Source organism: Etheostoma cragini, chromosome 6, assembly GCF_013103735.1.
Source record: "Etheostoma cragini isolate CJK2018 chromosome 6, CSU_Ecrag_1.0, whole genome shotgun sequence".
NCBI classification, from domain to species: domain Eukaryota; kingdom Metazoa; phylum Chordata; class Actinopteri; order Perciformes; family Percidae; genus Etheostoma; species Etheostoma cragini.
The window spans coordinates 6,780,431-6,806,992 of NC_048412.1; the positions used below are offsets into that span (position 1 = coordinate 6,780,431).

The 26,562-nt window shown below is 40.7% G+C and overlaps 1 protein-coding gene and 1 long non-coding RNA gene across 4 annotated transcripts in view; one reads left to right on the forward strand and one right to left on the reverse strand.

The window, feature by feature from the left end:
- Positions 1-1,806: 1,806 nt before the first annotated feature.
- On the reverse strand, positions 1,807-22,047 carry LOC117945778. Its single transcript, XR_004656894.1, has 4 exons — positions 22,038-22,047; positions 7,683-7,691; positions 6,115-6,121; positions 1,807-1,964 (listed from the first exon to the last, which is right to left on the reverse strand). It is a non-coding gene; the product is annotated as an uncharacterized LOC117945778 (long non-coding RNA).
- ascc3 (activating signal cointegrator 1 complex subunit 3) overlaps positions 10,892-26,562 on the forward strand; it is a 178,514-nt gene continuing 162,843 nt past the window's right edge. Inside the window, exons 1-3 of one of the 3 annotated variants that reach the window (XM_034873475.1) lie at positions 10,892-10,979; positions 13,123-13,257; positions 18,027-18,177. In XM_034873475.1, coding sequence (XP_034729366.1) covers positions 13,168-13,257; positions 18,027-18,177 — 241 coding nt within the window. In that variant the 5' untranslated portion in view covers positions 10,892-10,979; positions 13,123-13,167. Of the gene's footprint in view, positions 10,980-12,194; positions 12,289-13,122; positions 13,258-18,026; positions 18,178-26,562 lie in introns of those variants that run through there. The other 2 variants (XR_004656892.1, XM_034873474.1) reach the window with 2 other exon arrangements.

Sequence of the window (26,562 nt, forward strand, 5' to 3'; positions counted from 1 at the left end):
GTAACTCCAAATGCATTTGTTTTTAAAACAACATGAGCGCTGGACGGGAAATTGCCAACTGCGTTGGTCTTAAATTAGCAAAGACACTTGCGTCCGGGTGCAAACAGGGCCCAGCTTGTTTGTTCCTACCCTCTAACACAACCCAGTGGGGGGTTCTCCGTCGCAGTTTGGTTCAGGTACCAAAACTCCTTGGTAAGGTTTAGGCAACAAAACTACTTAGTTACTGTAAGTTTAGAAAAAGATTGTGGTTTGGGTTAAATTTGTTACACTATTTTTGCAAAAGAGAATGTAACCGTTGTCTCTTAGCTACATGAAAACCAAAGGAATCTTGAACTCTGTGACACTTTAGAGACCTTTCCTTCCATTGCAAGTTAAATATGATAGGGAACCAGTTTCATGGTATTTATGCTATGTGTCAAACTGTCAGCCACCATTCTTGCACCAAAAGCGTTACGTATAGTATCCATGTATTAATTACCAATTAGTCTCACATTGCCAGACCTTTCTCCCGCTGCAGAGGAATGTCTGGCTAGTCCACACACCAAACCAATCACAATCTTCTTGGGCGGTGCTAAGCCACTGTGCAGCTGCATTGTAGCCTCAGGAAGGAACTTGTTTTGGTGGATCTTGTACGTTCAAAGATTGTTTTAGTCGTGCAACAGAAAACTCAGATTGGACAGATAGTCTAGCTAGCTGTCTGGATTTACCCTGCAGAGATCTGAGGAGCAGTTGACCATAGTCTTCATCAATCCACCAGAGTTTAGAACTCCAACACAAATGAAACGGAAGGTAAGGGACATCCAGCCGAAACGAGGGATGGAATATCATTCTAGCATAATGTTAATTTATGTATAATTACAATGACAGTTGATTTTCAGTTTTCATTTTTTTTTTTTCTGCAGAAGTCTTTAAATATATTTTAAGTTGAAAGTACCCGTCGGCTGCAGTTGCTAATTGTGTCTGTCATTCTCTCTTTCAACACCCTCCTATGGACTTACTGGTACTGGTCCTAAATATATTTGAGTATTCTGTGAACCCTTACACCATTGTGACCCTCAAGCCTTTGTACCTTACTTGAGACCTAGAACTGGAAATTGGTTCATGTTCCACTCCCTTCAACATTTACGATGCTGGAAGGGAGATAGGAAATATATATATAAATTATTTTATTTTTTCATAGGTCTGTGATATATGAGAAACACAATTCATACAGTGCAAACATTTAAATATTTTCTGCTTTTGGAGGGAGTGTGGTTTCACAGTGATAGCTGCAGGGAGAAATGCCAGTTGTCTATCTAATTGGCAGGGGTATTTTGTTTATGCAGATGGAGACTGACTGTGACAACTGAAGAACTGTGACATTCTTGTGTTCAGTCACTCATATTTTACAAATTTGTTGCAGGAGTGATGTATATATCTGAGTGCCAAACAGTATGCTGAAATTGATATTTATGTGATTGGCAGCTATAAATTCTTTGCAGGTGCACAACACAGTTAAGCAGTTAAATGAAATATAAGGAAACCAAACTACCGACGGCACACAACCCATGTGTGCTCCAAATGCTAATAGAGTTTAGTAGTAAGGGTTACACACCAGTAGAGGTGGTAGCTAGAAGCTCCACAGTCTTTATTTGCCAATGTAAAACTATTTTATAATTGAGAAAGTTTGCCTATTTGGCCCTTTTATAAAATAAGCTTAAGTCACAATCTATCATCCATTCACTACGGCCGAGTTCTTAAGTGCGCTGATGAATATAGGATTGGGCTTTGAAAACCAATTCTTATTTGGAATTGTTTAAAAATTTGGATTTGGTTTCCAATCCGATCATTGGTTTCAAATTTAACTTGAGCACGTTTTGGTTTCCGTAGTGACCAGGCGCTTGCTGTGTTGCAGCCACGGAGCACTGTAAGCAGCGCTCTAGTGTGGCTTTATTGTACGTTGAAAAAGCTGTACGTTGATAACACTTTTTTATTTTATTTGTGAGACAACCATGTGTCCCCGTTTCAACTCCAGCCCTAAAAGAATCAGAATCGACAATGCCCAACCCTGCTGATGAAACAGATCATCGTCGCCCTCACAGTTTGCAGGTGTTTCAACTAGCAAGTGTATTATAGAGTCTCAAATAGAAGTAGGAGAAGTATTCAAATCCTTTACTTAAATAAAAGTACTAATACCACACTGTAACACTAGTAAAAGTCCTGCATTTAAAATGTTACTTGAGTAAAAATATGTGACTATTATAAGGAAAAAGTACTGAAAGTATTAAAAGTAAAGGTGCAGAAAAATCCTCACATTTTAGAAACTGGAAACAATGCAAATTGTTCTGTCAGTCAACTCAGTGTTGGTGAAGGATTGGGAAGATCCAGCACATAGCCAAAGAATTTGAACATCGACAACTTTCCACTAAAGCCCTAAACGGTCTCTTAAGCCCCTCCCCCCACAAGTGAGAATGAATGCGTGTTCCTGATATTAGACACCCTCCCAGCAATGATTGGTGCACCTGACCAGGGAGCGGTGGCTACCTGCTTTATGTAGTTCTACTCAAACACATGGTCAGTTTCATCAAATGTGACAGAAAGTTACTTTTTTAAGTCTTACCTACTACATCTTTAATGGTCTAACAATTGCAGCTGCACTTGTATATACTGTATATTGTTGGGTAGTTTAATTAATGATAAAACATAGAATTTCATAAATTACATGTGTTAACCTGTGCACACAATTTCACTTTGTAAAGTAATAAGTAACTAAAGTTGTCAGATCAATGTGGGGGAATGACAAGTACAATATTTCTCTCTGAAATGTAGCAAGTAGAAGTAGAAAGTGCCATGAAAAGTAAAAACTCAAGTAAAGTACAAGTGTGCCAAATTTGTACTAAAGAATACTATTTGAGTAAATGTACTTAGTTACAGTCCACCACTGCCAAGCACCCAACAAATGTGTTCCTACCTTGGGCAACCAGAAAACCTGAGACCATTTGGGGAAATTGGCTGTTAGTATAGGTTCTGATCTTTGCAAAAAAATGTGTCACAGATCAAAAACATTGAGGCTTGAAGAAAACGTGACAAAAAAGCAAAAATGAAAGAAAAAACCCGAAGAAAGCGTAATTAGACTGTTGTGTTATTTTAACACTAAGAGGCCTCACTGCATTCCCATACACTTCAATTGTGAAAGAGACGTCTGTAAATCAGTGGAGTATAACAACCTCCGCGAAATGATTCAACTGGATTTTAAATTTCATGGGCCGACACTTAAAGGTTCAGCTAAACTCAGCGTGAGTTTAAATTCACCTTGAGAAGGACAGGAACTTCAGAGAGTTGGGGACAGCACTGCACAGTAACACATCGGAGTCGAACTGTACTGCCTGCCCAATTGTCTCCTGAATTAAATGTTCATTAAATGGTTGTGTGTGAGTCATACGTCTCCTGAACCTTCTTCACGTATGTGAAATATGTCCCTATGTGAATCCAATGTAGTGGTTTTCCCAGCACTTGGGATATTGGCATTCCCATGGTCGAATTTCAGTGATTTTTTAAGTTTTTGTAAGTTCTAATTTAATGAATGACACAAATGTTGCTTTGATTCTGCACTCTCTCCAAATGTCAGCCAGTTTTTGACAGTGTGGTGTCGGTGCACAAGTCCACAGTTGATAGTGTCTCTCTCTGTGGAAGGTGATGGAGTGTGTCTTACCTGCGACACTTGTGCCCGTTGATGGATGAAGTTCCTCAGTGCAGTGGTGTCTGGCTTCTCACATGCTTGAATCAATCTGTTTATAGAGCCTCTGTCAAATTGATCATCTGAAAATGCCAACAGATTTCTCCTAAGCAATACGTTGTTATTAAATCACAAGCACAGCGACTAGCGCTAACTGCTTTCAGAAGCATTCTGGGTAAATGTGTTGAAAAATCTTCAGATGCCAGGCTTTTCTTTTACATTTAAAGGTAATTTTGTAATACTTTTCCCCCTTTAACCACCCCGTTTTTAAAGCTGGGCAGTGCCACAAACAAACCCCAGCTGTAGGACACCCTGGTCATCATGTTCTCTGTATTTATTCTGGAGATGTGAGGTTTCAGACATGTTACAGTTAACATTTCAAAGCTTTCAGTCTGCAGTATATGATGATTTGATCCTTTAATTTTCTCTCATGGAAATGTAAATCCTTTGACGCTAAGCTAAATTAAGAATACCTTTTTCTATGTGATGGAGCGCATAGCTGCCATCACGGTAGCTATACACTACCTATTTTAGCCCTCAAAGACAGACCATACATGTTGCCTGTATGTACTGTATGTTTATTTATCAAGTTCATATGTTCTGTTAATGATCACAATATTCAAATAACCTGTTAACCTAGTTATTCCTCAACTTGTTAATGTGAATCGTAACCTATATATGTGGAAATGTCTAGTTTAATGGATATATTCATTTTGGCTGTATGGAGTCTAGTCACCTGAGCCACCCCTGCATTGTAGACTTGGTATGTTCCCATTTGAGTTTTGGGCTTCAGGCCTGCATAGTCTGGCAGTTGCGTTTTGTTTCCGTGAGAGAGAGCATGAGGAAAGCCTGAGGGAGTAGGGCGCAAGTCCGTTAGATGTCCTCAGTTATGACTTGTCTATAGGTCAATAGGCAGTGTATGACAGTGTATGTTTTTAATAATTTGATCTTTTTGACTCTCACGTCAATTTCTTTTATTTTGTGAAAGTGTTTTGTTTTGCTTGCCTTGATTCAGTTCATTTCTGTCTCACTATTTTGCCATGTTGACCTTACTTGGGGTTAACAACAAACATCCCATCTCATCAACCACGTCATCTCAGACTCACCTTGAGTGTTTTTCCACTTGCTACGACTACTAGCTTCATCTACCCACAACAATCATCCTGTTTGTCTTCAACGAGGACTGAGCACCAACACGCTGACTGCCTTTCTTTTTCTCACAAAGCTCTGGCTCACTGAATCATGTTGTTTTGCCTTCCATTTTATTTTACTGTACTGATTGTCATATTAAGTTCTGTCTAAAATAGATTTTTCAATTTTTTTAAATATCCTCCAGTGGAAACAAGAGCACCCACAGAGGATTCAATTTGGAAACAAAAAGCCAGTAGTGTTCTCTCCACAGAGAAAAAGTGAATAATTCAGAGCCCACTGTTTTGAATAAGCTGCCAACAAATTACCAGGAGTGGGGGTCTCATTTATAAAACTGCGCGTAGGATCCTTACTTAAAGTATATGTATGTCCAGAAGCCTAAAAGGGCGTACGGCAAGAAAAATTCAGATTTACAAAACCTGCAAATTGAATCATAATCTCGGCCTCTTCTCGCACAGTGTAGGAGGGAAATCAGATGTATAGGTTACTTACTTACTTACTTACTTAGGTCTTTATGTTTGAACAGGAACACAGGCCATCGACGAAGCTCTTCCATCCTGTCCAATCTTGGGCCCTCCGCTCCAGGGGTCTCATTTGTAAAACTCTGTGTAGCCTCCTTACTAAAAGTGTATGTATGCCCAAAAGCCGGTGGTCTACGCCCAAAAAATTTCAGATTTACAAAACCACGATAACGTGGATGATATGGAGAGAAGGAAAACGTGTATGAGGCATTAATACCTAAAAATTACGAGTAATCGTTATTCCCACATTTACTTTCTCCAATCTGGCATCAGTTCACCAGCTCACCACCTGCATCGACAAATCCACAGCATTAACTAGTGGTATCCCCACCAAGAGATACAAGCTAAAGATGAAAGTCTATAGGCAAACACACTTTTCTTCATGCAGGTTTTGTCACCAACATTATTAAAATTTGGACTGATAACAAGGACATTAAGTTGAACGAGTTTGCGAGATTTTGTCTGTATTTTCAGACTTTGACATACAGTATATGCAAAGTATTAGAGACAGGTTGTTTACACTGTGTGTCATTATCTCATGGTGGGGTATTTGATGGACAATGTAACGGTGAGACAGTACAATTTAAATATTACGAATTTTGATTTCAGATTTGAGTTGGAGTTTACAAGGTGTTTATAGAACAGTTATCACTGAGGACAAGCACATATCCTCCACGTGTCTGAGGCATCAATACTTGAAAATATTACGAGAGAATTAACAGAGCCAACCTGCACACTCACACACACACACACACACACACACATGCACACACACACACACACACACACACACATGCACACACGCACACACACACATACACACATATACACACACACAAAGCATGTACTTGACATTCTGCTCTTTTCCAAGACCTAGCAGAAGCGTGACAACATGTGTGGTGTGACTCCAGACGCTGCTGGAAAACCAGTTGGCCACCAAGGCAAAGAAATGTGAGTTGGACGTCTCAGAGGTGTCCCTCCCTGGGGTGAAGTGTCACCGCAGGTAGAATCCAAATGGACCCGTCCAAGCTGAAGCTGGATACAGACTGGCCCACCCCTTCCTCTCACAAGCAGTTGCAACGCCTCATGGGGTTCGCCAACATACATTTCATCTGAAACTATAGCTTGGTAGAAGCCCCCTTCAATGCCCACAACTCCCAGAAATTCCCCCAGCCACTCTCTGAGCTTCATGGGCTTCATGGGCTCCATGGTCCCCGTCTCAAAGGCAATCAACCTGGCTGCAGTGCACCTCCAATTGCTTCGTTTCATGCAGATCTCCCATCTTCTGTGTCTCCGGGGTCAAGCCTGTAAGGGAGAGCTCACTTCAACTTTTGATGTCAGATATTTTACCTTCTAGGTGAAATGCCTAACAAGTAATAATAGGTATAAGGCGAATGGGGTTACACTTTATTCCTTGATTGGAAGGACAAAAGATTCACCACAGCGTATTGCAATCCATGGTAAACTAATCATTTATGTCCACAATCCACATCTGGAAACCCAGTACATTCATTTTAACAATAACAGTGAGGTAGAATTATGTTTAGGAGATTATTGGATACGTCAGAGAAAAAACATGAATTGAATGTCTTTTCCTGTTGTCCTTAAAAACATTGTAGATAGTTCTTTTTTTGTTGTTGAACTGTGTTGATGTGTACCTAGGTAAGATTAGAATGTATGTATTTAAGAATGTATTACAAGTCTTTAAAATAATGACTGTAATGTTTACGTGAGAGGATAGTGGAGACAGAGAAACAGAGGAAAGGGCCTTTAGTGCCTTGCGCTTGACTGTGAAGCTGGAGCAGTAAAACAGAAACCGCTCTAAGTATAATGCAATACAGTTCAACAGCACCACAATCCCCTATAATGATCCTCCTGTTATATCAACATCACTCTAAAACCGCTTGAACAAAACCTAAACATTGTAGCTTTCATGATTTATTGCAGAACTATTGGATTAGACTGCATTCGTTTTAGCTAGACAGACCTCATTACTGTAACTGGCAACTGAGTGTATGCATGTGAGTAGTGATCATAGGTTAAAATATATAGGTGTGAGAAGGTAGTGTTTATGTAAATGAATGTATAACTGTACATGAGAAAAGAGTATAGAAAAGCGTAAATGTACATGAGAAAAGACTGTAGAAAAGTGAATATGTACATGAAAGAAGAGTGTAGCAAAATATGAAAAATGAAAATGCATTAATGTGAAAGTAAAATCTACAGCACGATGTTTACATGTGAGAGGCCCAGAATGAATTATAGCTTGCACGTTACACATGGCCAGACACACTTACCCAGTCACTCTAGCATGTACAGTCATGACCTCAGATGCACACTATGTTCAATTTGTCATGAACGCATGTATGCACACACACACACGCACACACACACACACACACACACACACACACACAGTACACATACTGTACTGGCTGTACAAAGAGTTGTTGGGAGTGTGTGGCAGATTGGCTGCAGTTTTCAGGGAGGTGAGTTATTAAGATATATGTGACGCTGGCTGCACCATGGGAGAAGGTCTTCACCATGGAGCTCACTTCAAAACGTGAATAATTAGGATGGATTTGCACCTTGAGGGAAAAGCCGGTAGCAGCATCCTGGAAGCACATTAGCAGGGTGTCGAGCAGCCTTCTGACAAAAACAAATGGCCTCCGTATGCCACTGGAGAATCCAAGGAGTTCTTTTATTGTTTCTGTTGAGAGCCAGAAGTGCTTCTCAGTTAGACTGTGTTGCACCAATTCTCCTTTAATGTGCCCACATGGTCTGCACACCCTACGCAGAGCGATTTGTGTCCGCGGGACAGAGAAAAATGACGCGGCTGTAGAGTAGATAGCACTATAAATAATACACATCTCTGGATATTTTTCCCCTTGGAATACATGCAATTTTGTATTTGCTTGTTCACCTTTTTAATGGATTTAAGATAACTAGTACTGTACAACAATGTTTGGCATGGGCCACCACACAGTGAAAATAGCAGATGTATAACTTTATTTGTAAAGCAGCTTTTAAAACCCGATTATAAAGTGCCTTGACAGATGAAGCAGAGCAAAAACAGGATGCCTAAGGCAATGTGAGATTTTGCTCACTTGATGGCTGTAATAGGCGGCCTGCTTTGACTGTTGTGAATGTAAATGTTGTTGGATTTGAATGACACCGTTACTTCCTCCAGGAACCCCCAGGACAAACATAATCTATAGACCTACTACTGGTTACAATGCTTTGGCACAAACATTCCAAGTTTGGTACATAGCAAAGTTATTATTTCCAGTGAGCAGTTGCACTCTTTTGTGGCAGCTGTACAAGACACGGCAGTCCAGACTATGCAGGATTTTCTGCTAGGTTTACCATGTTTACCACGTTCATAGTTGCTTTTAAGGATTCTGTGCTGCTCTCCATTCTGCACACTATCTCATGCATCCTATTCTCCACCAGCGAGGCACATTCCACACGGCTTAGTGCTATGAGCTGTGGTGGCGAGAGATCACAGAGTAGAGGCAAACATGTGCGTTTAGAAGGATTTTTGTTTGCCTGTGTTTTTAGGCTGCATATATGTTTTGAGCCATGCTAGCAGCGTCAGTTGGTCCACCCAAGGGGCTAAGTCTCTCGTCTCTAAGTTGGCAGTTAGCATCCCATTGACTTCCATTCATATTGGCGCCACAATGACATCTGAAGCGTTTCAAGACTCTATTGGTCCATTGTTTATTTCTAAATAAACACAACAATGTATAAAAGGCTCCATTACCTTATACCTCCCGTTAAGGCTCAGTAGCAGACGTTTTTGTAAAAACAGGCCAACGATTGTGTCATAACCACGCAACTTGCTGTCGCACAATCGACAAATCACGGTATTGCCAGGAGAAGCTCGCAGACAGTTTGGACTTACATAAGCTGTTTAGGTTTCATTACTAATGTTAACTAGCATGTTAGTTAGCAGTGGTTATCCTGTGTCTATGTTATCTCCTAACATATACGTACGCTCTCCGTCTCTCCTGATTGGGAGTGATGGAGATTTCTCTTGACACTTACCAGAAGACTTTCAGACCCGTTGCCCATGTCACATCTACGTCGTCAAGCTCAGTTTGTTAACACAGAACCATCTGATAGGCAGTCATTGAAAAACAGTTTGGGAAAGGCCAGGCACTTCAAAAAATAATACTTAGCAGGTGATTGGACGAACCATCTCTCTATTACGTTCGCAGTTGTTGTTTTGAACAACAGTCACGGCCGTCACACATAGTTAAACCACGGCCGTAGCAGTCAGTAGCTCCTCAACGGACACTGATTGGTGTGGTGAGATGGTAGTTCCGACACTAGTCTATATCCACGACATACCACTTTTTTGGATTGTTCCGTTGCCGCTGGAAATTTTTCTGGATGTCACTCTTTTTGGAAGGATGTCTGTTACCTTCCTCTTTCTAAACTTGTCATTTTAAACTCTGGTGGATTTCTGAGGACTATGGTTAACTGCTCCTCGGATCTCTGCAGGGTAAATCCAGACAGCTAGCTAGACTATCTGTCCAGTCAGAGTTTTTTGTTGCACGACTAAAACAACTTTTGAATGTACCCAAAACAAATTCCTTTTCAAGGCTTTTTTTGCAGCAGCACCGTTGCTCCACTTGCTGACAGCGTTACAAAAATAACATACTTTTTTTATGCAGTTTGGATGTTTGCAACAATCCCCTGACAAAGCATTTTATGGTGACTTATAACAATTTAACATCTTGATTACATACAAATGTGCATAATTACAGAATAAACTGTAATGATTGTAACTATAAAAAAAGGTCAGAACAATAACATTTAATATAGTGTACCAAAACCGGATTTTGGAATAATTAATTTCTCATTACGTTTTTAAAAACAGAATTATGTCCCTTTGTTTCCAAGTTAACCACTAATTGCTGAGCATAATAGCTTTTGCATTTGTTTGTTCAGTAATGCTGTACACACAGGAAATTGTATTTGCCTCATAGATCTCATGGTTTTCTTTGCAGTTTGGTTCATATTACTTTGTCTTTGCCCCTGGTAATGTCATCCAAAGAATATTCACTTGGAATGTGGTTTATATACAACAATATCAGGGATGACAAGTCAAACATGAGGGATTCACATAAATTAAACTCAAACTGATGCATTGTTTTTTACAAGTTGTGCCCTTTAGTATTGTCTCGGGGACATGTGCATGGGTGTTGAAGTTGTGGTTTGCTTAGGTGTGCGCGCACACACACACACACACACACAGACACACACATACACACACACACACACACACACAATAAAAGTGAATCATTCTCTCACTCTCACTTTTCTCTGAAGGAGAGCTGTCTTGCGGCATAGCCAGAGTTTTGTGGACACCACTCATGCATACAGTGCATGAATTTGTGTATGTGTGTCTGTGTGTGTGTGTGTGTGTGTATCTGCCTATGTGCCTGTGTGCCTGTGTGCGTGTGTGTGTGTGTGTGTAGAGGGGAACAAACGTTGATTTGGACCAAGAGGAGAAACCACAGAGGAATAAGGAAAATGAAGTGAGAGGGCAGACGAGACACCTTCTCCACAGGTTGAAGTCACAGTGGGTGACTTATGAATTACAATGAGGTTGTCTAATTGAGTGAACATGGCAGGCTGCTTTTACCATCATAGTGTGGCAACATTGAAGGATTGGTAGCAGGGAATCTCAAAGGCATGTTTACCTCTGTTCTTGTGCACAGAACAATATAAACTTTCCAGCTGATTAAAACTAAATACATGACAATCATAAAAAGACTGGAGGTCCACATTCCCATAGAATTTGCAATGTTCACTACATCCCACGGTATAATAATAATTTATATATGTTCAAGGAAATGTCAGAGGCTTCAAAATTGTCATGAATTCCCAAAGTGAAATTCATGCAAATCTGGCCAGTAGTTCACATAGCTATGCAGAGATAATGTTGCATACAGTCTTGAATGTCACCATGTACCACATCCATGTGTTGTCAGTTTTACGGAGCAGGGTTGAGCCAGTATTGTGGAAGTAATGCTTGTGATGTGATTATCAGCATCAGTTTCAATGTGAGAAAGATAAATCCAAGACACTCCGAGACACTACCACCATGATAATAATCATAAAATGTAGGAGGCAGATGGTTTAATCTATTTTAGTTTTGTTTTATCCATGTGCAGGTTTGCGCTTGGGTTTAATTGTGTTGTTTGGTGCAGATGTGTCCCTATCTCCAAGAGAATGTTGTCCAATAGGATACATTAAAGTAATCTTAACATTAAAAAAAAATGTATTTATGTTTGTCTTGTTCTGTTTCAGGTAGTCATTTTTTCTGTTCCAAAATATTTATTTGTGGCCTATATTTGCCACATTAGTCTTCATTATTTTCTTTTTGCTATGCTTGTATGCCTTAAAGTAATGACCCAGAAGAGGATGAAAAGTTTCGTTTTCTAGTAAACTAGTTGAGCTTGTTATAGATACCGGGGAGCTCCCACTGTGTGGAGTTAGTCATTGTAAGGTTAGGGTAACAACACTGGGGTATCACAAATCTCCACAACACGGAGCAGACTTTGACGCGCGACCTGGTTTTGGTGGCACTCGTTTTCAATTTCAAGTAGCAGCGGCGTACCCCGTTTTAATTCGAGTTCCGACTCCGCTCATATGTGTTTCGGTGTACGCCGGTTTAAATTTAAAGCAAACCTCGTGTGATGTGGCACTCCTGTGTATAAGTGGGCAATGTAGTCATTTTAGACTTAGCCTCTACGCTTAGCCTATAGCAAGTACACGTATAAACTACAATACCCACAGTTCATAGCTCACACGCCACTTCTGTTGACATCTCCCGCTAGGCCAGTCAGTTGACACGCGACTCACAGTTCATTCTACAAGGCGCTTTGGAAGGTAGTTTGCTAATGAAATATTATGTTTAACATGGCCAAATATACTGTTAATATTTCGCAATTCGTTTGATAGTGACAGTTCTTAAGTGCTAAAGCTAATGGCATAGTAATACGACTGTGGAATTGGCAGCCAGGCTGCCAAGCAAGCTAACATTACCTAGCAAAAGACTATACTAGCTAGCTACGGTAGTGAGCATCTTTAACATTGTTACGTTTAAAGTTGGTAAAAGTGGCGTAAGAAAACGTATCGTTTATTACGTTACAATAATACAAGCAAGACATCAGTTTGGCTCGGGCGTGTGCCCTAACGTTGACGTTAATCAAACTGCGTGGATAGAATGACAGGTCGTTAAAAACAGCTGTCTTGGTCATCTAATTCCCCTAAAAACAATGTTTTATTTACATGATTTCGGGTCTTGGACGAATTGACAGTATCGAGTCTTCCATTCGGCGTACACCTTATCTACCAATACCTCGTTTTTTCGCTATTAATTTGACATTTATTAACCTTACAGGCATCTTAGTTACTTTTCAACCAACACATTGGTAACGTTAACAGAGTTACTTTCTTGCAAAAAACGTCTCAGATATTACAGTCAAAGATTTAACTGCTGTGAGGTGTTTGTGGGGTCTCATTGTATGCCGAATACACCAAAAGACTATGTGTGACACCCGGTAGTAATGTCCTACATCATGTTTGTGACTCTGGTTTAGAAATGCAACTTTAAACTGACAGCTTTCCTGTATGGAGTTACTATTGACAGGCTATGTCATGTAGAAACCATACTGTTATGGTTGTGTTCACTATTTCAAACTGTCATTCTGTCTGTCATAGAATCAAACCGGAGAACCAGTGTATGGATGAGAGCGTCAGAGAAAGATGTCTCCTCCACGGCTCACCGGTGCTCTGCGCTCCTTCTCCAATGTCAGCAAGAAGGAGGACTTTACTGAGCACCTCCATGATCTGAAGGTGAGGCCAGCTAATGGATAATTGGAAATTAGAATTGTCACAAGAGAACATTGACTATCGGTGCTTTCACAACATACTGTCTTTACACAATGAGATTTTTGATCAATAATCATCAGTAATGTGGATCCGACCAACATGGAGTAGGCAAAGGCAAATAATAGAACAGCTAGAACAGTCTGGTAAATTCAGAAAATGACATCACTTCACTGTGGTGTAGCCTTTCAAATTAGGAAAAGACATATTCCTGGTTCCTTGATTTCCTGTTAATTTCCATAACATTACAAGTCATTTAGCCGACACTTTTATCCAAAGCGACTACAATTGCTCTATACAGTATATCAAAGGTCACACTCCTCTGGAGCAACTAGGGGTTAAGGGTCTAACACATTGGTTGATGTATCGCAGTATCCCACACCAAAGGCGTGTCATGTCCACCATGCCGTCACTACCCCATAAATTCCTAGTAATTCCCATTGAAAGGTTTCAACATTGAATTTTGCGACCCTGGTTCTGCAGAGTGATCTGGGCCTTTTAGCCCCCCTTTGATGGTTAAGGATGTTGTATGTGGGATTGACGCAAAACACACCGCATTGTGTGTTCATGGTAGTGAAGGGCATTTCAACCAGTGCAATGGTGTGGCTCATGGATGTATTTGTAATATTTTTTAGGATAGCAATGGAGCATGAAGACACAGAGGAATTAAGATACATTAGGCTTTGGAGGCACACACAAACCTATTAGTAGGAGGCATTCATTGTTGGTAAAAGGAAGTTAAATACTGCTAGCTTTATCCTTAAACAATCTGTTTCGTCCATGTAATTTTCAAAATCGGTGCATAATGTAATGTGGCAATTTGGCTTCTGCTGTAATAGCGTGTTAAGCAGGATTCACTGTGCTGCTTGGGCTACGCCATAGCCTACATAAGTGGCCTGAGGTTCATACTTGTGCGGTGGTGTCTGATTTGTTTTAATGTATGTCTTTAAAAAAATAGTAGAGCTAGTATGTGTGTATACATACCAGTGGAGTGTGTGGTAGAGCAAGTGAGAGAGGGACGGGGATTAGCTCCGGAGCAAGTGCCGACTCTGGAGGCATTGACGGAGAAATGGCTCCCCGGTACTGTGTTTTCTGACCCTGGTTGGAAATCTGTAGCAGGAAAGGTTAACCCTCTCCTTGATTTCAGCTTGTTCATGGAGAAGGAAAAACTGGAAATGAGTAGGAGGAAATGGGACGCTACCAAGTCATGGCCAAGCGGACCAATCACAGTTGTTGCGGTCTGCAGCGCCGCAACGTGTACACACATACCTACGAATGTACCTACATCGTAGATTTAATGCAGGACCATACATTGGGCTTTAGCAAATACTGATAAGCATATACTGTGTGTGTGTATATGTATATATATATATATATATATATATATATATATATATATATATATATATATATATATATATATAGCCTGACTGATAAATGATTTTTAAGGCCGATATTATACAAACATTTGGTTATTTAAAAATCCGATATATCGGTCGGGTTCTAATGTATATAGCTATATTATATATACTATGTACAGGGGATTGCTTGCTTGCTGTTTACGTAGTAACTACTGTGTCTTTGATGATGCTTGTGAAAATCATACTACCAGTAGTAGTAGTAGTAGTAGTAGTTAATTGAGTAGGTAGAGTAATTTGTGGAACCTCTAGCGTAAACTGAGATAACCGTGACGACATCATTCTGACATCCTCTGGGTAATTCTCAGTAGTTTTTATAACTTTAATAAAAGTAAAAAAAAAAGAAAAAAGATCACTAATAAACTGACCTTTTAATGTGTGTATCTGTGGAGTGCCCCTTTATTGTATGACCAACTTCACAAAAGTGTAATCCTTAATATGCATCATGATAAAAGTCTTGTTATTTTCCCACACTAAATGCTCTACCAGAGAAATAAAATGTGTGCCGCTTTGTCACTCACTGGATCTTTGGCAGGTTGTTTTGCTTCCAGATCTGACAGCAAGTAATGTGATTTCTATTACAGAAATATTTGATCTTTGATGACGCAAGCTTGCACATTGTATGGCTCTTATCCAACTCTCTTCTCCCCTCCACATGGAAAACCCAAATGTTTTTAATTTGGATGGATAGCATAACCAAATAAGCACAGATGTAGACTCTGCTCCTGTCTCAGACTTATTTTAGGATTTCATTTCAACATGCAGGGCGGGGTATTGTTCAAAGTGTTTTGGTATCAATATAAATACCGTGATCATGATACTGGTTCCTAAATGCTTTCAATACCAGTTTTTTAAAACAAGAAGAAATTACAACCCTACACATTACGGTGCAAATCTTTGTGTTTATTTTCAGCTCCTACTAGGTGAGCCCGTCTCCGTGCGTAACTAGAGTTTTTACTGCGTGCCTCTACGGCGTGTAGCGTTGGACAGCCAATCGCAAACATGAACAGATCTGAAAAGCATGCTGCATTCTTATTGGCTCACTGACTGTGAGTAGCTTTACTCTTCAAGCGTAATTTATGCTTCTGCGTTAAATCTACGCGTGGCTATGTACGTAGGTACGTGTAGACACGAGACTTACGCCGTACCCTGACGCGCTCTTCCATAAACAACATGAAATCAAGGAGAGGGTTAACTTTTCCTGCTACAGGTTTCCCAGCGTAGTCAGAAAGCACAGGAGAGACACTTTGTCTCTCTCACTATGACTCTAGAGTCTGCACTCGCTCCGAAGATAATCACTCACTCTCTCACTTGCTCTAAATGACACACGTACGTAATTCTTACGACTAATGGCAACTAGCAGCAGTATTAACACTTAACCACTCCAGACAGACTTAGCTGTTGGAGTGTGTCCCAGACCTAGCCTGGAAATCCAGACTCTCATCCGAAAGATTAGGGTCTGGCATCAAGTAATGAAAGTCGCCCATCTCAAAGGGCAGCATCAGGAATGCCTTGGAAAATCTCACTGCACGCAATTGGATAACACTACGACCAATCACAACAACACACGGGTGGACGTATCCAGAGCCCCATACGGTTAGCTACCAGTGGAGCTAACTGGTAGATTAAACTGTTGTCATCTGTTTATCTCGCCTCTGGCCCCGCCTATATAAAATACACCGATGTGATTGGTGCAGCTCAGCTACAAGGGCATAGTTAATGAGCAGGATTACTCAATGCCAGAGTAACTCGCTGAGCAAATTTCAAATTGTGCTCTCACGGGAGCTCAGGATTTTCAGGGTATCCCAGACCATCAACATGCAGCAAAGGTTATGCTACAAATTATTAAGATATAAGTTGTGTTAGCATTAATAAAATGTCAGTTGTTGGCCATGAAAATATATCAGCTGTCAACAAGTCACACACTGAAATTGATTATTATTATTCAAAGTTATTATAATATCATCTTTGAGCTCGATAAACATTAGCACTTTTCAATAAACCAGTCAAAAACACACTTTTTAACTCGCAGGTCAATACATGTTTTTGATCTGTTGTTATTGTCATGTGTACTTTCACACAGAGGGCAAATGTTGCGCGGCGATAAAACAACGTAATTCTTTTACGAAATTAGGATGATTTTTCTGAGCTTTCGCACCACCAATAAATACATAAACCTATCTCTTTGTGTTCTTTACTTATGGCGATCATAATACAACCACGCAGAGGCTGTTGTCCAAGCCATAGACACTATTGGCAGCAAACTTTATTACTCCTTTCAACCTTGACAAAGACAGCGTATACCAGATACTATATTTCCTTTCTTAAGAAGCCCTAGACAAATAACCTACACTGCATACTGTTTACCAGAGGGAATTAAATTAAAAGGTAACTCAATAAATAGCTTAAAGTAGCTTTTCCTGCTTCGGCTTCCAGACCATGGTTGGAAAGCACAAGGGGAGATGGGGCTGGAGTCTCTGGAGACAATCCCGTCCCCCCACTCAGTAGTCGGGGAAACAGGACTGGACCCCCCACTGGTCCGGAGGGGCTCAAACTGCAGACTCTAGCTACTTCACATTCACTTGATTTCTTCACCGCTAAATTTAAGCTCTCCTCTCCGCACCAATTACTCTAAAAAAAAATATATATATATATATATATATATATATATATATATACACGTGTATATATCATCTCTCTCTCTCTCTCTCTCTCTCTCTCTCTCTCTCTCTCTCTCTCTCTCTCTCTCTCTCTCTCTCTCTCTCTGTGTCAACCTGACTGCATTATGTCGTCCGAACCGACTTGAGTAGCCAAATGCTCATATTTGATGGTCTGGCACTTTGGAGAGGTGTTCTCTCCATGGATGAACCCTAGCACCAGATACTGACTGGTTTTTGGACTCAGATCACATCAATCTAACCAGCATCTTGACATGCCACACTTGTGAGGTGGATGGATTATCTTGGCAAGGGAGAAGTGTTGTGTTTTGTTGTGTTTATAATTTTGTTTAGTATAGATACAAATAGTTCTAAACTCTATGTTGGTAACGATGTTTCCTTCTTGGATATGGAACATTTCAAGCGGGTTCATTAATTTTACAGCGGGTATCTAATATGACTTACACTCATTCACTGACTGACCACGCTGAACTGCACCCTGTCTTTCTTTGACAAACTATTTGCACAATACATTGGCAAACTGTTGGAGTACATTGGTCTTATCCAAGGCTATCTGTACATTTAGAAATACATGTGATTGGAGAAGCAGTAAGTGCTACTTTTGAAATGTAATGGTATTTCTCCCTGTGGCTCATGTTAGACCAAACGACTGAAGAGACGGGAGCTGTTTGCCAGAGAGGGTCTGACGTGGCAAAAGATTGTCCATTTCTGCTCTGAGGATCAGGACAAAGCCAAACGGCAAGCTGCAAATCAGGAACTGAAGAGCCTCCTTCTGGCAGCCAAAGAAATTGGTAATTAACTCCTCAGCCTCAAATCCATTTTCATGTCTTACAATTTTTTGTAAACACTGATGAAAGCACTTAAAAATAACATGCTGTTTTCTGTGTTTAGACTTCAGACTTTACTTATTATGATTCTAACTAGCGACTGAATTGATGATGTTATTATATTGTGCCTTTGGTAGATAGAGATTAGAAATCATTCTTTGTTTATGTGTTTCTTTATTAAGACCCCCATTTGCTTCAGTTTGTCTTTGAGATTCTACTTTTCCTGGGGTCTCTCTTATTTCATAAGAATATTACATAAACTTACATTCATAACATTCAACTTTGTTCTATAATGCACTGTCCTCTGAATTAAACAAGTTCTACAGGGTGTAGCAGGGCATAGCAAGATGCAGCAGGTCGTAGCAGGGCACTGCAGAGCATAGAAGGACATAGCAGGGCATAGCAGGACGCAGCAGGGCACTGCAGAGCATAGCACTGGAGAGCATAGAAGGACATAGCAGGGCATAACAGGACGCAGCAGGGCACTGCAGAGCATTGCAGGACGCAGCAGGGCACTGCAGAGCATAGCAGGACATAGCAGGGCATAGCAGGACGCAGCAGGGCACTGCAGAGCATAGCAGGACGCAGCAGGGCACTGCAGAGCATAGCAGGACATAGCAGGGCATAGCAGGACGCAGCAGGACGCAGCAGGGCACTGCAGAGCATAGCAGGGCATAGCAGGACATAGCAGGACATAGCAGGACGCAGCAGGGCATAGCAGGACATAGCAGGGCATAGCAAGACGCAGCAGGGCACTGCAGAGCATAACAGGACATAGCAGGACATAGCAGGAGATAGCAGGACATAGCAGGACATAGCAGGACATAGCAGAGCGCGGAGCAGTACCACGGCAACAACTGCAAACATAATTTATTACAGCATAATTAATGGCTAAGTGTTTCCCTAATTTTTCCTCTTTACCTCCTGAGCAGCGGTTGGAAACCATGCGTTCATTTGTCCCTCATCACAGAGGTATCATCTCAAAGCTATATGACGCTATCTTATCTTTTAGTGACCACTCAAATGATAAACATAAATGTACATGGAAAAGGGAACTGGGTATAGAAATACAGGAGGAGTCCTGGGAACAGGCCACAGAGAGAATACGATCCACCACTTCTTGTGCTTGTCTCAGACTTATTCAATTTACGGTCTTACATAGGGTACATTTATCTAAGTTTAAACTATCTGAATTGTATCCAAAGGTGGAGGACAAATGTGCTAAATGCCATGGCTCTCCTTGTCACCTTAGTCATATGTTTTTTCTTTGTCCGGATTTGAAAGGTTTCTGGGAGGGTTATTTTACTACTATGTCCTCTGTTCTTGGAGTAATTCTCCAGCCTTGCCCTCTGGTTGCTATATTTGGGGTTCCTGACCCCTCTCTTCCACTTAACCCTACACAAAAAGACTTTATAGCTTTCACATCCTTGCTAGCAAGGCACTCCTTATTGTTACATTGGAAGTCTGCTAAATATCCTTCTATCTCCCGGTGGCTCAAAGACATCATGTTTTTTTTAAATTGGTAAGACGCTGAGAGGATGTGCAGTCAAATTTTTCCATAAATGGCAACCTTTATTTCCTATTTCACTAATTTAGAAGTACTACCCAATTAAATGTGTGCCTGTTGTTGTTCCTTTGTTTAGCATAAATAACCAGTCATATTTGTGTCGGTTGTGGTGAGCTGAGTGGGGCGTGGATGGGGGATTGTTCATTGTTTGTTACCCGGTACTCTGATTTAACCTAAATATTTTCTCCTACATTCTTTTCAGAGCGTTTCTTTTTACATTTTTTTAATTATTTGTGTTTATATGTGTGTTTAAAAAAAATTGTAAAATGTATCTGTGACTGTAAGTATTGTAGTGCATATTTACAAAAAAAATAAATAACAGCTGGTAATTAAAAGCTGGTGCATAGCAAATCTGAGCCAGTTCTAAAAGGGTTAGTAGATCAATCTGACGCTAAGAAGAGAAGCACAGAAGACGAGGGGGGCCGTGTCTGTAGCTAGAAACCCTCCCCTGCTGGTCTAGGCGAACGCTGTGAATCTTCACTCCCTAATTATAAGCTTTATCTAAGAGGAGAGTTTTAAGTTTACTCTTAAATGTGGTGACGGTGTCTGCCCCCCGAACCCTGTGTGTACACAGAGTGTAGTGTAGTAATTTCCCCATTGGGGACTAATAAACAAATTAAAAATTAAAAATTAAAAAATTAAACCAGACCGGAAGCTGGTTCAACCGGAGAGAAGTCTGATAGCTGAAGGCTCTGGCTCCCATTCTACTTTTAGAGACTCTAGGAACCACAAGTAGCTCTGCATTCTGGGAGCGCAGTGCTCTAGTGGGACAATAAGGTACTATGAGCCCTTCAAGATATGATGGTGCTAGGCCAGGGGTGACCACACTTTTTCAGCTTGCGAGCTAATTTTAAAATGACCAAGTCAAAATGATTTACCTACTATAAAAATGCAAAAAACATATATTTATTTATAAATATATTGAAAATGATATGTGCAATATAAGTTGGTGTACCTTGCATAAGAGCATTAACCCTAATGCACAATACAACTGTACATTTTTTTTGTCATCGCCTCACTCTGACGACTTGCCCTAAATGGAATCAGCCAGGGATGCATATTCCGAACAGTAGCTGCTGATAGCCAGCCTCAAGCACATTTCTAAATGATCATCAGTCATGTTAGAACGGTATTTGGACTTAATAATCTTCATGTGGGAAAAGGCTGACTCACATAAATAAGTGGAACCAAACAATGCGGTCAAGGAGGTAGCACATTTTCTCATGTTGGGGTACTTTTCCTCTGTCAGCAAGTTCCAAAACTGTCCATGAGCCCTAGACTTGAGCTCAATGTCAGCTTGCAGTGTCAGGATCTCATCCTCAACTCCAGACGAGTTCAGATGAAAAAGTGTTGCAATTTTTGATGCAAGTAAATCCACCTCAGCATCTTACCGAAAAGGGTAGCACATGAACGTAGCGACTGGCTCCAATAATGCAAAGTCTTGAAACCGTTTGTTAAAGTCTGACAGTTTTCAATCTGCTCTGTGTAGCGTCCACTGTCAAGTTGCGCACATGCCTTCCCTTGTGTCTCCAGTTCTGACATGAGGTTCGGAAAGTTTGCCAAATCATGGCGCTGCAGCTTTGCGCACAATGTTGCATTTTTTGTTTGAACGCATTGACTGAGCTGATCATATTGACCACTGTTTTGTCTTTTCCTTGCAGTTCAACATTAAGGTCATTCAACATGTTGGTCAGATCGGTTAAAAATGCTAAGTCTAGTAGCCACTGATCGTCATTTAGCTGGTTGTATTCAGCATTTTTAGATACAAATAAAAACTCTTTAATCTCTGGACAGAGCTCTCGAAATCTTTGCAAGAATTTCCCTCGACTAAGCCATCTTACGTCAGTGTGTAGCCGCAATTTAGTGTGGTCACAGTCCGCCTTCTCCAGATGCACACGGAACAGCCGTCTTTGAAGAGATCTGGCGCGAATAGAACAGGCAATTTTCGTTGCCACATCCATTATCGCTTTCATGTTGAGCATTTTTGTGCATAACGCTTGTTGGTGTATTATGCAGTGGTAATTGAGGAAGTCGGGGAAGGCATCATCCTCCTTGCATTTGGCAATAAATCCATTCGAGCGGCCAACCATCGCGGGCGCACTGTCCGTGGTAATGGACACCAATTTGCACACTGGAAGCTGAGTTTTCTCGATAAAGTTTTTGAAAGACTGGAAAATGTCCTCTCCCCGCGTGTGTTCTTTCATAGGCAGTACTGTTAACAGCTCCTCTTTTGCAGTCATATCGGTAAACACCATACGAATAAAAATGCACAACTGGGCTGTGTCACTCACGTCTGTAGACTCGTCTAATTGCAGTGAGAAACACTCGCAGTCTGCGATATCCCTCCTAAGTTTCTCGGTCACATCCTCGGCCATGGCTTCACAGCGCCGTGTAACTGTACTTCTTGACAGCTGGAGAGATTTGATTGAAGATACTATGTCAAGTTTGTTTTTAAAGTCTTGAAACAACGAATCGGCCGCTTCAATAAATGCCTCTTTAATCATCAGAAAAATGCCTGCTGTCCAGACAGCTGGGATTTTAGTTCTTTCACCTTTCTCCTTCTCAGTTCACTTTTCGGAGGGAATTCAGTGTCGTAGCTTTTATGAACAGTCCGAAAATGCCGCTCCACATTTCCCTTCTTCTGAATAGCAATGGTAGATTTGCAGATGAGGCAAATGCACTTTGAATAGGACATTGTGAAAAAAACGTCCTCCTCCCATTCTGTATGGAAGTGGTAAGTTTTTGGCTTTTTACTTTGTCCAGCTCCCCCACTCATTTTTATACCGTTTTTTTTAGATTATTAGAAATAACTTAGCTAGGCTAACACGGCAACTCGCTTGCTTGCTGGAATTTTGCCGCTGCTGCATGCACATGCGTGCTGAGTGCTGAACCATGAAAAAAATCAGACGTTAGACAGGTTGTCCTGTATGTCAATCAAGTGACAAATGTCATAGTAAGGATGGATGATTGGCTGACGAAAATATCAGACGTTAGACTGGTTGTCCTGTATGTCAATCAAGTGACAAATAGAATATTGGCATTGTGAAGATGGATGATAGGCTGACATCTTTATTTTTTTTTTTATGCCATGCGATCTACCCCCACCGCCTTGGCGACCGACCGGTAGATCGCGATCGACCTAATGAGCACCCCTGTGCTAGACTGTTTAGAGCTGTCTAGGTCAGGAGAAGGATTTTAAATTCAGTCCTGGATTTTACAGGAAGCCAATACAAGACACACTCACATTCCGAGACAATTGACTCCGTCTTTATGAGTCCAAAGTGAGTCCGTCTATGAGGCCATTCAGATTTGGCTCGCCTTCCTTTGTCACATGAATGGTTATTAAAACATACCCCCCCCCCCAGATGAGTTTCTTCACCCAGGGAACTACCTTTGTAAAGGTACACCATATTTTTCTAGGAAGCCGATCAGAGCAGAAAAGGGGGCTTAAAGAGACAGGTTGTAAAATGAAGACTTTCAGATACAGGTGTATTCAGACACGCGATATGAGAGAAATCACTAGCATGATTTGAACCGAGAATCCTGAACATTGACCCTCCATGCCGTCGCGGTTCAGCACAAATACGCATACCATTACAGCCCTACTGGATGTTGGGGTCTTAAAAAGTCTAAAATTGAAAAATCAAAATGTTATGTGTGCGACTGTGGCTCAATGGTAGAGCAGTTGTCTGCCTATTGGAAGATTGGGGGTTCAATCCTGGCCCTGAAGTCCCATGTCGAAGTGTCCTTGGGCAAGACACTGGACCCCAAGTTGCTCCCGATGCTGCGCATCGGAGTGTGAATGTATGTGAGTGTTTATCTGATGAGCAGGTGGCACCTTGTACGGCAGCCTCGGCTCCATTGATTCCTGTATGATGTAAAAGCGCTTTGAGTAGTCGTTAAGACTAGAAAAACGCTATATAAAATACAGCACATTTAGATTTATGCCTTAAAGGTCCCATGACATGGTGCTCTTTGGATTCTTTTATATAGACCTTGGTGGTCCCCTTATACCATATCTGAAGTGTCTTTCCCAAAATTCAATTGGCGGGCAAAGCAGAGAAAGGGGAGGTAACCTTGCCCCTTATGACCTCATAAGGAGCAAGATTCCAGACTGGCCCATCTGAGCTTTCATTTTCTCAAAGGCAGAGCAGGATACCCAGGGCTCGGTTTACACCTATCACCATTTCTAGCCGCTGGGGGACCATAGGCAGGCTTGGGGAACTCATATTAAAGTGAACTTTTCATGCCATGGGACAAGTCTAAAATCTGCTGAAGTATTGTGTTCTAGGTCTTAAATAATTATAAACAGGGCTTTTTCTACGTCTGTGAAACACTACCTCTCATGCTCTTTTTTTTTTTTTTCATTCCGTTGTGTTGTAGTTCTTTCTTTTGCTAGTCCAAATAACATTTCAGTGTATTATGACTACAAATAAGACCACCATGTTACTTATATTGCAGTCAATCAGCTGTTGTGTTATTGGCAGTAGTCTCTTTCGGATTGTACCACGGATGTAGAACTGATTTTAGTCTTTAGTGATCCTTGTCTGGAAAAAACTGAATTGAAGGCTTAGTTGATGATGTGATAAAGTTCTTAAATTTCATTAAAAATGCTCTTAAAAAGCCCTATGAAGTCTTAAATTTGACCTGGTGAAACATTCAGAAACTCAGAATTACATCCCACATTTATTACTGTTACTCTCTTCTCTTTGGTCTTTGTCTCATACGTACACATGAACTCCCAATGGTTCAGAACTCTCTGCTCGTATCATGACCGTAACATCTTCTTTTAGTCACATCACTGCTGTTCTTCAGCAGCTTCATTGAATCCCAGTGAAACACTGTATTGATTTTAAGATTCCGCTTCTCGCCTTCAAGTCCATTCACAACCTCGCTCCTCAGTATCCCACTGACCTCCTTCAAATCAACACACCCACTTGTACTCCAAGGCCTTCTTCATGTATTCACATCACTACACCTCCTGCCCGTTTGACCTCCATGGGGTCAAGCCTTGAGCATCTCTGCCCCTCGCCTCTGGAATCTTTTCACACTGGCATACCCAAAAGCATATCTGTATTTATTAATGTTTGTTTTTACTATTACTATTTTATTGTCTCCTAAGGTGACTTTGAGTGTCCAGAAAGGGGGTCGTAAAAGCAAAATAGTATTACAATAATTATTATTGTTGTTACTACTATTATTATTACGTACAAATGTGTAATTTAGGTCCAAGAACAATGCAGAGATATTTGGGGTTGTTTTTTTGAAGTATCATCATGCTCTCCATGATGTAATCCTATCTCTACGACTTCAAGTGGTAGCTGAACTGAGTCTATTATTGAGCTCTCTCATGAAGGCCTGTGATGATTTTCATTTAGTTTGCTTTTCTCTCCGTTTATGGTGGCGTATTTCCTACTCACACGTTATTCAAGAGTAACCGTGTTTGTTGATGCTCCACCAATGCTTTAAGTGTTGAACCTGCCCTCAGACATAGTGGCTGGATCCAAATAAAAAGTTACTCTCAAGCCAACTCTGGAGAGGATAAAAGCAGCCATTCTGCTCTGCTATGTGCAGCAACGAGTCTGATGCTTTTAGACAATTTTAATTGGTTTAAATCCCTTTCATCTGTTTTCGCTTTCCTCTGCCTATCTAACTTTCTTCCCTCTATTCTCCCTCTGTCTTGCTGACATTTTTCCCTTTAATTGGACAATTACTCTGTATTCTTTAATGTTAAGTATAGTTCTGGTTAAGCATGAATTGTTTGGAATATTATTTAAATTTATTTAAATATTTAAAGTGCAGGGACCTTAAACAGTGTGCTCATGGCTTAGCCTTACTGTTCAGATGAACGGCTGCTGATTCTCTAGAATAGATTTAATAGCCATAAAAAAACTTTTTTAATATAAACTGTGCGTATATATATATATATATATATATATATATATATATATATATACACACACACACACACACACACAAAAAGTGTTTGCCCCCTTCCTCATTTCCTGTTCCTTTGCATTTTTGTCACACTTAAGTGTTTCGGAACATCAAACCAATTTAAACAATAGTCAAGGACAACACAAGTAAACATAAAATGCAATTTGTAAATGAAGGTGTTTATTATTAAAGGTGAAAAAAAATCCTAACCATCATGGCCCTGTGTGAAAAGTGATTGCCCCCTAAACCTAATAACTGGTTGGGCCACCCTTAGCAGCAACAACTGCAACCAAGCGTTTGCGATAACGTGCAATGAGGCTTTTACAGCGTCCTGGAGGAATTTTGGCCCACTCATCTTTGCAGAATTTTCCTAATTCAGTTACATTAGGGTGTTTTTGAGCATGAACGGCCTTTTTAAGGTCATACCACAACATCTCAATAGGATTCAGGTCAAGACTTTGGCTAGGCCACTCCAAAGTCTTCATTTTGTTTTTCTTCAGCCATTCGGTGGTGGACTTGCTGGTGTGTTTAGGATCATTGTCACGAACAGATGGTCGGACATTCTCCTTCAGGATCTCTTGGTAGACAGCAGAATTCATAGTTCCTTTTATCACGGCAAGTCTTCCAGGTCCTGAAGCAGCAAAACAGCCCCAGACCATCACACTACCACCACCATATTTTACTGTCGGTATAATGTTCTTTTTATGAAATGCAGTGTTCCTTCTACGCCAGATATACTTGTACACACACCTTCCAAAGAGTTCCACTTTTGTCCCAAAAGTCTTGGGGATCATCAAGATGTGTTGTGGAGAAATTGAGACGAGCTTTGATGTTCTTTTTGCTCA